The 14,248-nt window shown below is 43.2% G+C and overlaps 1 protein-coding gene across 5 annotated transcripts in view; it reads left to right on the top strand.

Moving 5' to 3' along the window:
* LOC139960833 (sentrin-specific protease 8-like) overlaps positions 1-14,248 on the top strand; it is a 39,789-nt gene that overhangs the window by 20,444 nt on the left and 5,097 nt on the right. The window contains exon 6 of one of the 5 annotated variants that reach the window (XM_071959425.1): positions 1,995-9,137. The exons of 3 other annotated variants lie outside the window; for them this stretch is intronic. In XM_071959425.1, the coding sequence (XP_071815526.1) occupies positions 1,995-2,002 (8 nt within the window). In that variant the 3' untranslated portion in view covers positions 2,003-9,137. Of the gene's footprint in view, positions 1-1,994; positions 9,191-14,248 lie in introns of all 5 variants that reach the window. One more of the 5 variants, XM_071959426.1, reaches the window with a different exon arrangement.

The raw sequence follows: 14,248 nt of genomic DNA on the forward strand, positions 1-14,248 counted from the left end.
GCCGGTGACTTTCAATCATAAGGTCCCGAGTTCGAGTCACTCCAGGTTTAATGTATGTCGTCCAGTTACAGAGTTGTTGACAGTTGACAAAATATTCATAATCATGGATGTTAAAGTATGAATCTAAGATACTGACTTTGGTCAGCTTGCGGCTTTGATAAGCCAATGATGGCTTCTTCGCGAGTTCCTGCTTGCAGGAGGATCTAAATACATACATACTTCACTCCTCTCTTTTCCACTTTCAGCCCACTATAAGTGCACTTGCCTCATGGGCAAGTCCAAGCTATTGTCCTCTGTAAAATTTAAAATGTAAACCTTAAACAGGTGTCACTGTTAGGATAGATATGAAGTTTGTGATTCCTAAAAGAAACTTAACATGCATCACATAGATTGACTTCGCTGTTCTCTTACCTATCTCAAGCCTACTATAAATGCACTTTCCTCATGGTCAAGTCCAAGCTATTGTCCCCTATGGACGTTAAATTTAAATATCCTTCAAATGTGGAATTACAAGTGTCATTTTAAGCCTACATCTGAAGTTTGTGATTCCTAAAGAGACTTAACATGCAACATATATATTTAATTCACTCCTCTCTGACCCTTCACCAGCCTACTAATGCACTTTCCTCATGGGCAATTCCAACCCTAAATATAAAATCCTTCAAATATGGAATGATAGGCAAGGCTAAAGGTCTGAAGTTTTTGATTTCCTAAAGAGATTTAACATGGAACTTATACATTTACAGTACTTTGCTCCTCTCTGACCCATCTCCAGCATGCTAATGCACTTTCCTCATAAGCAAGTCCAAGCTATTGTCCCCTGTGAACTTAATTTAAATATTCTTCAAATATGGAATTACAGGTGTCACTGTAAGGCTTGATATGAAGTTTGTGATTTCTAAAGAGACTTAACATGCAACATATCAATTTACTTCACTCCTCTCTTACCCATCTCCAACCTACTATAAATGCAGTTTCCTGGTGGCAGTTCCAAGCTATTGTCCCTGTGAGCCTTAAATTTGAATATCCCTCAAATATAGAATAACAGGTGTCACTATAAGGCTACATCTAAGTTTGTGATTCCAAAAGAGACTTAACATGCGACATGTATATTTAATTCACTCCTCTCTGACCCTTCACCAGCCTACTAATGCACTTTCTTCATGGGCAATTCCAACCCTAAATTTAAAATCCTTCAAATATGGAATTATAGGCAAGGCTAAAGGTCTGAAGTTTTTGATTTCCTAAAGAGAATTACTGTAACATGGAACTTATACATTTACTTTGCTCCTCTCTGACCCATCTCCAGCATGCTAATGCACTTTCCTCATAAGCAAGTCCAAGCTATTGTCCCTGTGAACCTTAAATTTAAAACTCCTTCAAATATGGTGTTACAGGTGTCACTGTAAGGCTAGATATGAATTTTTTGACTTCCTAAAGAGACTTAAAATGCAACATATAAATTAACTTACCTGTCTCTCTTACCTGTCTACAGCCTACGATAATGCACTTTCCTGGTAGGCAATTCCAAGCTATTGTCCCCTGTGAACCTTAAATTTAAATATCTGCAATTGTGGAATTATAGGTGTCACTGCAAGGCTAAAGGTCTGAAGTTTTTGATTTCCTAAATAGAATTAACATGGAACATATAAATTTACCTTGCTCCTCTCTTACCCACTTCCAGCCTTCTATACATGCAATTGCCTATGGGCAAGTCCAAGCTACTGTCCCCTGTAAGCCTCCAATTCAAAATCCTTCAAATATGGACATTTACTTCACTCTTAGCTTACTTGTATCCTCACAACCTTAGCACCTGTTCTACCGTGAATATAATGTCCTTAGTTACCTTCAACACTGTGCACGCTCTATGACCAGCTCCCCAGTAATTGCCCTCCCTTCTCATTCTATCATTTTAAGTGCCTACATGCGTTTCTTTCATCGGAATATTTCCTTCGGATTTCGTCCTCACAATATCAGATATTTTTCTTCCATAGGATTCTAGATATCTTACTGTAGATGTCCTTTCCAGCATGATAAGTATCCATTTCTTGTATAGGGAGGGATTTTTGGACTGTTTTGTGAGAAAAACCTTCATACAAAGTTTCTCCTTGCTGTTATTGCGGGGGTAGAAGTTCAGCGAATTGCACCTTAGTTTCTGCCATTTTGTTTCTCACACTACTGTACATGCGTTATTTTTGTATACATGTTTTTGTGTTGCATCTTGGTTTTTACTTCGTGGTTAAGTTGTTTTTCTCCTTGTTGCTCTCTTCCAATATGGGGTTGGTTTTCTAGGCCGTTTTCATAGCGTAGTTTGTAAGCCACAAGCCTCTAGCAGGCACCTTGGTAAGATAACGTTACGTAATTCTACCCTCTGTTAGCTTATTCCCCTCCACTCACTCTTCGCATCACTCTTGTTAGTTTCGTTTAAGCTTCGTGAATTAGTTCTTTCCTTAACTTGGGGCTTCAGTCATGTCACGGAGTCAGTAAGAATGCATCAACTGCTCCCTGTTTTGCCCAAGAACGGCATGGGATGCTCCATACTAAGCCCCAAGTGTTGGTCCTGCACTAGGAGAGACCCCTGTTTGGTGTGCATCTAATTTACCAAGGCCAAGTGGGAGGAAATAGCTGACTCATGGCCTTGAGGAACAAGCTGCAGGATAAGTTGGATTTGATTCCGCACCCCAATGGTCCCCAGGAGCTGGGGAAGTAGGAGAGATGGGAAGAGCCAGAGAAGGGAGAGGTAGTAGGATAGGTAGAAGCAGACAGCCAAGAGAGAGCCAAAGGAGAGAGAGAGTCAGGTCTCACTTGAGGTCTCCAAGGCGCAACGGGTGAAGACGACTGTCACCATCCTCTGACAAGTCATCGGAATCCAGGAGGAGGAGCCAGCGTGGCTGTCTGAGTTAAAAGGCCTGCGTCCCTAACTAGAGAGAGAAGGTCAGAGATCAGGGGGCAGACATGGAACGCGTCTCACCAACCCCAAGCACGGTTCAACATCCAACTCCAAATCCGTCAAGGGGAGCGGTCGGAGACGATGTCCTGGCCTGCAGGGCGTGTCAACCTTTCGGGTCTGGAAGATGAGGAGGCAATCCGACAGACCATATGGACTTCCACCCCATTGAGGAGAGGCTCGGTCGGAGCGGTGAATTGGAAGAGGCTCCCATGACAGGGGAGTGCTACCTTCCAAGCCAATAGCATCAGCTGCAGAAATCTTCCAGAGGCACCTGGGTTTCGAGGAACAAGACCCGCAGACGCAGAATCCGGCCCTGGTGTCAAGATTAACCGTATGGGGAGAAGCGTCAAGCAAACCGAGATCCACCATGCGGGTCGACGTGGCCTGTCTTGATAGATTCAAAACCATTGCCAATAAGAGGAAGTGAACTGCGTTTCCGGCCAGGGCAGACAGATCAGTCAGAGTCCCGATGATCCCTGGGAGGCAAAGAGAAATTGAAGGCAGAACAAGGCACCTCTTCGTCCCAAGTATTTAGGAACCATATCACAACGGAAACTGGAGGAGCTGCTGGTGTACGTTGACACGGCGGCCTGCTCAGGAATGAAGTTTGCCTCCTTCCTTATGCTGACTACCAAAGTGCTGATGAGCTACCACCAGCAGCTCCCCCAGGACGAGAACCAGGTGTCACCTAACGAGGCTGGACAACTATTGCTGCTCCTAGGGCTGCTAGTCAGACTGACCTATGACCAGCTAGCGAGGTTTGTCACACGTTCTGTAAAGGCCAGACAGGAAAACATCTCCGCCATCCCCTGGCAGTCGGTGGAAGCCAAGGTCAGAATGCTTGCGCTGTGGCCCCTTGGGGACGACCTAATTTCCAGCTGTTTCCAGCAGCTTCCTGCTGGAAACCTTGCCAAGTTCGAGTTCCAGACAATGGAAAGACACAGGCCAAGACTGTTACGGACAAGGGATAATAGGGCTGCCAGAGGAGGGAGATCAGTGGTCCCCAGAACATCAGGCAAAGGCGCCCCACGGGGCAGAGGCCAAAGTTGATCAAGTCGACGTCCGTGGGCATCAAGAGGAACAGGCCAAGGCTTGGCATGTACGACCAGATGGGACAACAACTGCTCCTCCACCCTCCGTCATTCACGCCCGGTCCTATGGGTGCCCACCTCACCTTGGCAAAACCGCAGGTGGGGGAGACTGTCAAGCTTCTCCCAGCAATGGGAATACATAGGCGGGGACAAGTGGGTGTTAGACGCAGTTGCGCGGGGGGTGCAAAATCGAATTCACCTCCAGCACGCCTTTTAGTGGCGGAGGCAGACTGACTCCAACATCCACGGACCCGTCCAAAGTTTAGCTCTCAAGAGGAAGATTTTGGCTCTGCTGGCCAAGTAAGCAGTTGTAGAGGCACCGGTAGAGGCACGACCCCTCTTCCGGTCATCCTTTTTTTCTTACCAAAAAATGGGACGGTACCATCCTAAACTTAATACTCTTCATTTTGAATTATGTCAGGTCAATACACTTCCGCATTGAAACTCTAAAAGTAATCATACCCCTACTGAGAAAGGGCATATGGGCAGCGACTGTAGACCTGAAGGACATTTACCTGCACATCCTCATGTACGAAGGCCACCAACGATTCCTAACATTCAACAATGCAAGTCAAGATTTCCATGAATAGCAGGAACGATAGTCTCCTACCTCAGAAGATGAGGGGTTTCACTCTATCTAGACGATTGGCTTGTAGTAGGGCAGTCACAGTCAGAAGCAGCCGACAACGTCCACAAGATGGTGTAGATCCTCCAGGAACTGGGCTGGATTGTCAACATAGAGAAGTCCGTCTGACACCTACACAGACACAGACTTCACGACCGGGTTCGCCAGACACTCAGAGGAGAGGATCACCTCAGTCATCTGAGACCACAAGACTGATTGTGGCACAACAGACATCAACTACAACGACGTGGCTTCCAGCCCTAGGGTTGATTGCCAGTATTGTCATGTGGTCCAGTTGTGCAGGCTGCACATGCGGCCACTACAGCTGCACATCCTGAAATCAACCGACCCCAAATGGCTGGACAAGACGGCGCCAGTACCCAGGTCGAAAGACATTACTTACAACTAAGAGAACTGGAGCAGAGGTGTTCCCTTCACCACAAACCACCAGAAAATGTCGGACACGACCGAAGCCTCAATGACAGGATGGGGGGCTCACTGGAGCAATCGTACCGCCTAGGAAACGTGGTCTCCAACTGAGAGAGGACTTCACCTCAATGTCTTGGAGACATTAGCATTCAAGTGGGCCCAAGAGCACTTTCACAACCACGGTAGTGGCATACATCTTCATACACCTTCTGTTCCACTCGGTTCCACCCCCAGGTGTACCACACCGATGCCATGTCGCTGTCATGGGACTTCCTGGAAGCTTTCATCTTTCTAGGTCATGAAGAAAATCTGCTCCTCCAGGGGCAGATTCATACTAGTAGCCCGATTCTGGCCTCACAGATCCTGGTTGGGCAAGATACTCCAACTCCCCATCAGAGACAGGGGCCACTCACACACCTACAGTAGACATCAAAGGGCTGTGGTTAGTTAGTTGCCTGGAAGTTGTTCGGACTGGCCTCAGACAGAGAGGCTTTTAGGAGGCAGCTGCCACAGTGGCTGCCAGACTAGACAAAGAACGACTGCTGCGACTTCGATTCCCGCGTGCGGAAGTTTGAGAATGGTGCCGGCGAGATGATGTACTGCCTACTGAGGCACCTCTAGTGCAGATAGCCGAATTTTCCCTACTCCCTTTTTCAAGAATGGAAACAAGTGTGGACAATAAAAAATTACAGGTCGGCAATCTCAGCAATTCATCAAGGGTTTCCTGACGGCTCCACACTGGGTAACAATGGGGACATTGCTCAACTTATTAGAGGGATGGCCAACAGGCGCCCACAGGTCAGAGTGCTGGTTCCATCCTGAGGGCTCCCAACAGTTTTAAGAGCCCTAACTAAACGTCCATATGAACCGATGGCAACGTCTTCTCTGGCAGCTCTGACTTAGAAGAAGCTGCTCCTTGTTGCATTGGTGTCAGCACGGAGGAGGAGTTGTCTCCACCCTTTCTCGATCCAGCAGACTCACATCAGGTTCGATATCCATGGGGTGAGGATGGTCCCCGATCTGTCTTTTCTGGCCATAAACCAGGTCCTCAACATCCTTCTGGGGGACATCTACATCCCACAGAATCTATCTTCAGATCCTGAGGACATGAGGTGGTGTCCTGTCAGAGCTTGAAATGGTACCTCCACACAACAGAGGCACTTCGGGTTGACGACATTGCTATTCATTTTGCCTCATCTCGGCAGCATCAAAGGACACCCTGTCCCGCTGGCTGGTGGAAACCATCCGTCCCTTCACAACGCGATCTGGGGGAGCAAGAGCACACAACATCAGGGGCGTCGCAGCCTCAACAGCTCTGTTTGCCATCATTCCCATAGATGTCTGCTATTAATTGGACACACTACAGGCCTAGGCGGTAATTGGTAGTGCGGTGATGCGAAGTCTGGTGGGTACTAGGTCCCAACCCTTGGCCTCCCACCATCAAGCAGTGCCACTCTGTACTAAGGTTGTGAGGAGAGAGGTAAGCGAGGAGCAATGTAAATATTCCAAACTTACTGGTTGGATATTTAACAGTGGCGAGCTTACCTGTCTCACTTCTGGGACCTGACTCGCGAATCCTACCAGATAGACATCCCCAATCACTACCCTATCGTCAAACATGCCTCTCTGTGAGTGAATAGTGCATAGGGACGCCTGCATGTCTCTGTAGGGCGGCTCCCCAGAAGTGTCGGGGACAGGCGCCCCCACCACCACAAGAGGGCGTCGACGGGCAGACAGGGGTCACAGGTGAATTTGGGCCACTCCTCCAGAGGCCACTTAAGGGAGGAGATGGTGTTATGAGAAGGAAGGGCAATGACAGGGGAGCAAGTCATGGAGGGTGCAGTGTTAAGGGTTACCAAGGCCATTACTGTATAGGCACGGTAGAATGGGTGCTAAGGTTGTGAGGAGACAGGTAAGCTCGTCACTCATAAATATCCTAACCAGTAAGTTTAGGAATATACAAGGGTCATTTTAAGGCTACATCTGAAGTTTTTGATTTCCTATAGAGACTACACATGGATAATATAGCTTTACTTCACTCTTCTCTTACCCATCTCCAGCCTTCTATAAATGCACTTTCCTCATAAGCAAGTCCAAGCTATTGTCCCCTGTGAACTTAATTTAAATATTCTTCAAATATGGAATTACAGGTGTCACTGTAAGGCTTGATATGAAGTTTGTGATTTCTAAAGAGACTTAACGTGCAACATACAGATTTACTTTACTCCTCTCTTACCTGTCTTCAGCCTACTATAAATGCACTTTCCTCATGGGCAATTCCAAGCTATTGTCCCTTGTGAACTTTAATTTAAATATCTGCAAATGTGGTATAACGGGTATCACTGTAAGGCTAGATATGAAGTTTGTGATTTCTAAAGAGACTTAACATGCAACATATCAATTTACTTCACTCCTCTCTTACCTGTCTCCAGGCTACTATAAATGCACTTTCCTCATGGGCAATTCCAAGCTATTGTCCCTTGTGAACTTTAATTTAAATATCTGCAAATGTGGTATAACGGGTATCACTGTAAGGCTAGATATGAAGTTTGTGATTTCTAAAGAGTCTTAACATGCAACATACAGATTTACTTCACTCCTCTCTTACCCATCTCCAACCTACTATAAATGCAGTTTCCTGGTGGCAATTCCAAGCTATTGTCCCTGTGAGCCTTAAATTTGAATATCCCTCAAATATAGAATAACAGGTGTCACTATAAGGCTACATCTAAGTTTGTGATTCCAAAAGAGACTTAACATGGAAAATATAAATTTACTTTGCTCCTCTCTTACCTGTCTTCAGCCTACTATAAATGCACCTGCCTCTTCTCTCTCGCTGAAGAAGTACAGTCTGTATGTTGGTTTTGAAGAGAAATATACAGTGTTGTGGGAAAAAACATTTATTTTTTTTCATTTTGCTGAATCATGCAAATCATTAATCTTAATGAATCGGCGGAGCTAGGGGTATTGGTCAGGGGGGCGCGAGAATGGTCTGTAGGGGCGCTTTCGATACTATCTAAGCGGAGCGCCACCACAGGTTGGCGCGGAGCGTACAGACATTTTTTGAGTAAAGATACTCCCTATATGGCCGTAAATGACCCTTTCCGGGCCTAGCTGATTTGCAGATAAACAAAGAATAAATAGGTGTCATGGCCATTTTGTCAGAAAATTACACCAACAAAATGTGACAAATGTCAATAGGTATTTAAGAGCGCAATGAAAAAGTCAATAATCGCGAATAAGTAAAATGTGGTAAAAAGCTGAAAAGGGCGCCAGTAGTCCATTTGAGTCCGTCAGGGGGGGCGGGGGCATCCGCCCCCTCTGACTGTATGGACGCTCCGCCACTGATTTCATTGCTCAAAGTGTGAAGCTGTTCTTGGCACCAAACATTGTCATTAGTCACACAAATTTATACAAAATATTACTTTGCAAGAAAGCTTGCGTATGGGCAAAATGTACGTCATATACGTCACACTTTATTTATGTTATATATTGCATAAGAAATACTGTACGTAATATTTTCATTGATACTGTGCCACATGATAGTATATACAGTTTTCAGCTAGAAGTATGAGATTGGTTGACTAATGTGTTCTTGAATGATGAACAATATATGTTTAGTTTCTTATTCTATATTCAGTTTTGAGCACAAGTTTACACATTTAACAACTTTCTGTGGTCCCATACATTACAGTGCATATTAATTCAAATACTTTGTTAATAAAAGTTACAACAGTATTTTGTTTGTATATGGTAAAGTGTTACCTCTAGCAATATACATGCAGCAAGAACGATCCAGAAATTTGTCTTATTGTTGTCATTAAAGAAACTTTTAAAGCCTTTGAATTGTCAAAATGCAATCAGCTTGGACATATTTACATTAACCTAAACAACTTGCTGGTAACATTTATTGAACTACGCCCTCAATCCTACATCCCAGACTCCGCCCAATGAAGAATTCAAAACTAACTGCATGCTTTCCCATGGAGCTTTTTCTTCCTGGAATTTCTTCTTGGTATCTCAAAGAGGTGTTATCCTTTGCGTAAGAAGTCGTCTTGGAACCAATTTCCCATCCCTTTATGAAGCACTTATTAAGTATCTTTTGATTTTTCAATGTGTTTTCTTTGTTGGAATTTTGTTCGGTTTTCGCCATTGATGAATTTTCATGGGTACCAGTTCCGCGATTTTCGCGGGCTTTTTCTGTATAGGAGGTAGAAGCATGTTAGTCTAGTAGCTCTTACTGGAGAGAATACTATAGGATGTCCCAAAGTTTAAGGATTAATCAGTGGAGAGGCTGTTTGTTATTTGGTATTTTATGCATGTTTGCATCGTTTTTCTCTAGGAATTTTCGTGTTTTCTCTAGGAATAACAAAAGGCCAAAAAGATCCAGATTTTTTTTTTTTTGGTCATTTAAGAAAATTTCAAGTCTTTGAAATGTGACAATGCAAATAACTTGGACTTATCCACATTAACGTAACCTCCTTGCTGGTAACCTGTTTGAACTGCGCCCTCAATCCTACATCCCAGACTCCACCCAATCAAGAATTCAGAGGTAGCAGCATGCTTTCCCATGGAGCTTTTTCTTCGTGGAATTTCTTCTTGGTATCTTACAGAGGTGTTATCCTTTGCTTAAGAAGTCCTCTTGGAACCAATTTCCGCCACTATTTTGAGCACTTATTAAGTATCTTTTGATTTTTCAATGTGTTTTGTTAGTTGGAATTTCGTTAGGTTTACGCCGTTTTCGCCATTGATTAATTTTCACTGGTACCAGTTCCGCGATTTTCGCGGGCTTTTTCTGTATAGGAGGTAAAAGTATGTTAGTCTAGCTTTCTGGATGGAATACTATAGGATATCCCAAGGCTTAAGGATTTATCAGAGGAAAGGCTGTTTGATATGGGTTTTGTTATGTATGTTTGCTTCGTTTTTCTATTGGAATGTTCGCGTTATTCCTAGGAATTACAAAAGACCAAAAAGGTCCAGAATTTTGAACTACGCCCTCAGTCCTACATCTCAGACTCCGCCCAAACAAGAATTCAAAAGTAGCTGCATGCTTTCCCATGGAGCTTCTTCTTCCTGGAATTTCTTCTTGGTATCTCGAAGAGGTGTTACCCTTTGCGTAAGGAGTCGGCTTGGAACCAATTTCCCATCCCTTTTGGATGCACTTATTAGGTATCTTTTGATATTTCAATGGGTTTTGTTTGTTTGAATTTTGTTCGGTTTACGCCGTTTTTGCCATACATTTTTTGACGGGTACAAGTGCCGCGATTTTCGCGGGCATTTTGTACTACAGGAGGTAGAAGCATGTTAGTCTAGTAGTTTTTTGCTGGAGAAAATACTTAAAGTGGCCATGACACGAAAATTTCAAAGTCCTATATTTTTGGGATCCATCAAAGAATGTTCTCTAGAACATGTATCAACCATTCTGCCAGTTTAAAACTTGATTTTTCAAGTCGAAAATTGAGAATGAATTTACCCTTTTCGGCGTTTGAAACTTTGTTTACTCGAAAATTTTCCGATTCGCATGACGTCATGTGACGTCACGTTTTGAACACATTTACGATCCTCCGAATATACCATTCACGTACACAGTAGACAAGTACACATACCACTAGTAGTTACTAAACAAAACACCGATCACAAGTGCGATATCAAATCAAAATTTCCTGTGAAATGGCGGATCCAGAACCAATTGCGGCAACCGAAGTTCAAAGTGATAATGGTTCTTCACTAGGCAGTGAAATTGGGCTATAATTAGAGTGCCCTTTCTCATATTCGAAGCAGAGAGTGAAGGCGATGATCATTCCAATATTGAACCGAACGTTGAGGGTGGAGCGGAGGTGTTAGAACCGTATCAGTTCGAGCCTGTTAAACGAGCCGAAATTGAAGCTCCACAACATATCGAAGACGAAATCCGTTCGAAACCATTGCAAGGAACATACAACGTGGTAAGAATTTATTAACGAAGCATTTAAAAACAAAATCCAGTCCATTTTGTGCATGTCTTGTTGGAATTCGCGGAACACCCTAAACCGTATTGTGCGTTGTGATACGGTAACTTACAACCCATATGTAGAGTGTGTAGTACTAGTAGGGTTGTTGCATACTGAAAGTTTGGCTCGGGGATGTAAGTTGCATTATGCAGCCATGCTAGGTAGGCATATGTGTTATTTCATACTCATTATTACTTGGCTAGTACTTTGGCCTGGAGTTTTGCAAATCAATTTTCTGAAACAAAAGAATGTCTCATGATACACGGAAGGTGTAAAATCTCAACAAATGTAACCATAACTGTACATTGTATGCCTGCTTGTTATTGTGGACATCATGGCCAACATTAATACATTTTGAACTTTCATAAATTTCTTCCCAGGCAGTACAGATACATAGCCTACGGTCAACAGGTTCAATGATACTTGGGGTTCCTAGCAAGACACGTCAGGGTTGTGCTACCATCATGTGCAGTCCAAAGGATCAGAAGTGATTTTCCAGCCAATGGTCATTACACTGGATTCAAGTTGCCAGGAGAAAACTCATTGTATAGGAAGCCTTGGTTGAGAAATTCCTCCAGGAACACCTTTTCTAAACTACAATTGTGTTGGATTATCAATCCGTCAGGGTTCCCTCAGTGTTGATATATTGAAATTCAAGACTTTTAATTCAGGATGAAAAGGTTATTTTCCAGACCCAGCATCAACAATGAAAGAAAAGGCATGTTTTGAAGCATTTGGACACAAGTATTGGCGTGACCGTGATGTCATATAATATGTGCATAAGGGAACGGGCATTGACCTTTTTAGGGGCATTTACCTCCCAGATGTTTGATTCGTACCTTTAATCTGGAAGCCAAAATATCCATATCACCAATGATATTTGACAGAAAAGTCATAATAAAGACCAATGGAGGCAGCAGAACTCTTGAATGTTTAGACTTTGTTTCTTCAGCAGCAGTTGGTTTGTTTTGTAGTCTTTCTTCAAAAACTCAGCAGTACACCCTGTTAATGGTCTTCGATTGTTTTAATGCGTGTGATCCTGTGTTTCACATTGCCCATCAGTGTTGTACGTGTCGTCGTGCCTGTGTAACATTTTTGCATGTGAGTTACTTCGTGCAGTGTTTCTTGGTTTAAATAACCCTTTATTGTATTTGATTCTGGATTATTCTAATTAATTTGTCACAAAAACGATTGATAGCGATGGACATGCAACTGCTTTGTAGGCTTAAAGCAAAAAAATTCATGTAAGTTGTTTTCTTTTAACCTCCTTTGATGTCACAATTACATTAGTGTAATTTAAGAATGATAATGTTTATGGAAAGTACAGTTTTACTTTTAAGTCATATAATACAATGATTGTTGTTAATGTTAGTTCAGATTGTCCAGAATGACTGTCTAGAACCAAGGGCGGCGGAAGCACTTTTAATCTGGGGGGGCACCGACATCAAAGGGCACTTTGCAGAAATTCGATTGGACTGATACAGCCTTATATTTAGTACTCTTTAAAACTCTTATTGTATTATCTTATTTGCGTATACACATCACTCCATCAACGCCCCCCCCCCCCTCAAGGAAAATATGCATATAGCACTGCACTATCCAACGTGCAAATTGCAAAACAAGGAACAAGTTTTCTTTTGAGACAAAATGAAGTGAAATCATGCTAGTTGCTAGTGTAGGAATCTTCCGAATTAGAGATTATTTCTTGTTAATATCTTAGCCATTTTTTCCATTCGAAATAGCTTTGAGTTTGACCCACAGAAATTCATTAAAAGTCAGGGGCGTAGCCAGGATTTGCAAAGTTGTATGCACGACTATCTGAGCGGAGCGCCACCATCGGTTGGCGCGGAGCGTACAAGAAATTTTTTGGTTTTACAAACCCCTCAGATGGCCGGAAACGGCCCTTCCCGAGTGTTCATTCTGGTTCCCTGGCCTCTAATTGCCAACTTGAGACACCTCAATTTTTATGTAGAAAAAGGGCACATTTTTTACCTGAGGAAAAGTGGGGGGGCACGTGCCCCCTGTGCCCCCCCGGTTCCGCCGCCCTTGTCTAGAACTGATATTGAATAAATTTTGTTCAATGATTTAACACTTGAACTATGTTGTGTGAATTTTTGGCTCTGTGACTTTAAAATAAATCGCTTTGAGATTTAATTAAACACCCTTTGGAATAAAATCTTTTACCTACCTATTTTGACCCATCCCCATTACCCCCACTCCCTCCACAACATAAAAAATGGTTTTCCTGGAATAGGAATAAGAAATTATTGCTATTACTAACTGATCCAGCATATTCCAGAAATAAATTGGGGCACTGAGATTTGTTCACAAGAAGATGTAACCCATCGCTTCTGAAGCTAACCTCATAGCTTATTAGTATACAATAGAGCAATGAAGGGGTGTTAATTTAGATGATACAGTAAAATCTCTTCGTCTATTGCGACTTCAGTGTAGTAACGCTAATACTATAGTACTACTAGTGCTCGGCGCGCTACCTCCTAAGGATCGCCACTTGCCCCATTGGAGGTTTCCTGTTCCCCGATATGGTCTTCAGAGTAGTTTTTTGTGGATTACTTGAGAGAAGAATGACTCTTTTATGTCGAACCGTTAAAGTCCATTTGTTTTATTTCATAACAAAAAGGAGGGATCGTAGTATGCTTCCGTGAAGTGTTCGCTTCATTCGGAGCTGCATACTGGCTAGGCCCAGTGAAATCGGCGCTGGTGTTGTGCACTAACTTGGTCATAATCGCCGTGTTTTTTTCGTCCTTCAGCCATGGATGAAGGCTAATTGCATGGGTAATGATATTTATGCAGCCCCCAACAACACAACGGACCGGCACTTCTCTCGGATAGTTTACAACAGTTGTAAAACAAACGTGAAATTTCTAACGATATAGCGTAATACAGTGGTTGTTCTCTCAGTGTAAATGTGCGTGTATATGGAACGGTATGATCGTCGCGCATCCGATACATGCCTGGGCTTTGCACGTGTGTTCCTAACATGACGTCATCATTGTCTTGTTGTGAAATCGCATTCTCAGATATCTATTTTCGGATGCGAATATTAAAACGTTAATTACTAATTAGTCCTTGAGGTTTTCAAGGTGTTGAGGATAGTTTTGAACATAGATTTTCTCATAGATTTAGAGGAAGTTACTCTCGA

This window comes from Apostichopus japonicus, chromosome 20 (genome assembly GCF_037975245.1).
Source record: "Apostichopus japonicus isolate 1M-3 chromosome 20, ASM3797524v1, whole genome shotgun sequence".
Lineage (NCBI taxonomy): Eukaryota > Metazoa > Echinodermata > Holothuroidea > Aspidochirotida > Stichopodidae > Apostichopus > Apostichopus japonicus.